Source organism: Montipora capricornis, chromosome 6 (genome assembly GCF_036669925.1).
Source record: "Montipora capricornis isolate CH-2021 chromosome 6, ASM3666992v2, whole genome shotgun sequence".
Classification (NCBI taxonomy): Eukaryota; Metazoa; Cnidaria; class Anthozoa; order Scleractinia; family Acroporidae; genus Montipora; species Montipora capricornis.
In genome coordinates this window covers 1,315,449-1,317,948 of record NC_090888.1, presented here as the reverse complement: position 1 = coordinate 1,317,948, position 2,500 = coordinate 1,315,449, and the positions used below count along the sequence as shown (strand labels likewise).

The 2,500-nt window shown below is 40.5% G+C and overlaps 1 protein-coding gene across 2 annotated transcripts in view; it reads left to right on the top strand.

The window, feature by feature from the left end:
* The window catches only part of LOC138051166 (cilia- and flagella-associated protein 74-like), a 35,328-nt gene that overhangs the window by 22,871 nt on the left and 9,957 nt on the right, over window positions 1–2,500 (top strand). For both annotated transcript variants that reach the window (XM_068897325.1, XM_068897324.1), the window contains exons 35-40: window positions 1–118; window positions 299–441; window positions 1,212–1,337; window positions 1,426–1,535; window positions 1,859–1,914; window positions 2,034–2,153. The exon at window positions 1–118 is cut by the window's left edge and continues 38 nt beyond it. In XM_068897325.1, the coding sequence (XP_068753426.1) occupies window positions 1–118; window positions 299–441; window positions 1,212–1,337; window positions 1,426–1,535; window positions 1,859–1,914; window positions 2,034–2,153 (673 nt within the window). The remainder of the gene's footprint in view (window positions 119–298; window positions 442–1,211; window positions 1,338–1,425; window positions 1,536–1,858; window positions 1,915–2,033; window positions 2,154–2,500) is intronic.

Below are 2,500 nucleotides of genomic sequence, written 5' to 3'. Positions count from 1 at the left end.
TGCAAGTATGGTGCGATTGGAAAGCGTGCGCATGATGGAACGGGAAGCGGAAGCAGAGAGAAAAAGAGTAGAGCGAGCCTCTCCTCAGGACAAACCACAAGAGCAACCCGCTGGACAGGTTAGCCTGCGCTTGTATTGTCTTTTACTAAGCCAAGTCACGCAGTTCAAGTGTATATAAAAATTGTTCACAAATGCAGCAAAGTTTCAACATGAACCTCAGTTTACTGTCCAGGTACAGTTTAATTTGTTCTTTGTAACAGCAAGTATTTCTTCCCTCTGTGTTTCCTTCTTTCAACAGAAGAAAAAAGGTGGTAAACCTGCTCTCGCTGGAAAGAGCGCCAAAACGTCACCAAAGCGAGGTACTACGCCAAGCGTGACCAGCCTGGCCACTAGAGCCAAGTCCCCTGAAAGAACATTCTCAATTGAGGATGTAATTGATGGGTAAGACTATTTGTGCTATCATCATCTTTGTAATCCACAGGTCTGTCATTACAAGGTTTAGACAAAAAAAAACGGTTTTAGTGGAAAAGTATGGGATGTTACAAAGTAATTTAAATTTAACTTTTTTCCATCTCATTGGGGAAAATTAGAAATTGACTTTTTAAAGCAAATTATTGATGTTTCCTCTTTCCTGAGTTACTGGGAAATGAGTTCCAAAGTCTGGTCGCTGCCATTACAATAGAACATATTCGAATTCTCAGTATTGGACTGGAACTAGCTTGCAATGGAGGCAAATGCGGGGGAATATATTAACAATTATTCTACGAGGGCGCGCTGGATATGAAATGATATATATAACCAAAATGCTGGAAATGTGATATCCGTAGTTCAGTTTTTTATAAATTAAAAATATTTGCATTTGAAAAGATTTCTCCGCATTAGCCTCCATTGCAAGCTAGTTCCAGTCCAATACGGAGAATACGAATATGGTATATTGTTCTCCCTCGCTCGGTTTGGATATTTTTTAGACTGAAAAGGTAGTTTTGGAAAGAGAACTCCACATTTTTTTATCGGTATTGGACTAAGAAAACGTCAATCCAAGATAAACCGTTAAGAATTCATAAAAATCGTTCTTTCTCTCTCGATCGCAGACTGAGGATCTTCGCAAGACTTGTGTCTAATTTAACTGCACATTTATTTGTCAGGTGTCTTTTAACGTGCGCGCTCCGCAAACCAATAAATGGTAAAATGCCAGCAACGTTTTTTTGCAGATCCAACGAATACGAGTCCGCGAATTTAGCTCTGCTAAGGAGTTATCAAAATACGTTTTCGCGTTACGTGATTCCTTGCTATGTTGCAAGTGGAAAATGCACCGAAACAAACTCTCTATCCTGCAGGTGAGATGTGACACTGCCTTCTATCATATTTTTGCCCTCCCGTTAAGTCAAGTCTCTGCAAAACTAACGTTCGTTTCTTTTTTGACAGTGTACATAACACATTGTATCTCGAAGTACACTGTCCGGCTGTCCGGCCTCATGTGGTGGTGGTTTCCGATTGCGGGAGAACAGTATTGGACTTTGCAAATGTATCTCTTGGTAAGATATCAAGTCGCCGGGACTCAGAACCACTTAAAACATTGGCGTTTCTGGTTCGACAGTTATACGACTGAGCGGATTTCAGACAGTTATACGACTGAGCGGATTTCTCGCTCCTAGTGTTTTTCCCGCGCTTAGCACAGGCTGTGCTTATGATTGGTTCATTTGAATACTGTCGCCATCCAATGTGATTTTTTAAATTAATTTTTGTTTTGATTTAGTGTCAAGGGAAAGGTTATAGTCTCGTATTTTACTGACAGATCGACAATTTGCGAAACATACAGCTTGGTTATGCTGAAATCTCTTATTTTTGTTTTCACCAGGACGATCAGAAGTTAAAACTGTTACGATCCAAAACATCTCGGATGAGCCTTGTAAAGTACGTGCTTCGTAACATTTGTCATGTTTGGATTGGCTGCTTCTGTTGCTTCGTAACACTTGTAATGTTTGGATTGGCTGCTTCTGTTTTTGATCTTCATTTTTATCCTTTTATCTCAGCTAAGTTCTTCGTTACTAGACCCTCACGGTCCGTTTCAGATGCTTAACGCTCTACGGGTATTGGAACCTCAAGCAACTCATAACGTAGTGATATCGTTTGGTCCCAAGGCAGCTAAAGAGGTGCGTGACTATTCCAAAAGTGTCCATGAATTATGTTACTCACAGGGCGATCGCTTTTCAGTTTAATTGGCCAATGTATTTCCCCCTGGGGTAAAGGTTGTATTACATTGTCGATGATGGGAAAAAACGCTGTGCCACTCTCTTAATGAATCAAAACCAAAACAAATCGTTACTTGCTTGCACACGTTTTCCGTGTTCAATGCCCGTGCTAGTTATGAATGGTTCAGGTTTTTAATTGTAGTCGTCTTCTGTGGTTGACTAAAGTAAATACCTCACGACCCTTATAGTCCAGGCATTTTGTGGTCGGATCTGTAACTAATTGCAAAAGAAGCTTTCTCGTCATTGGC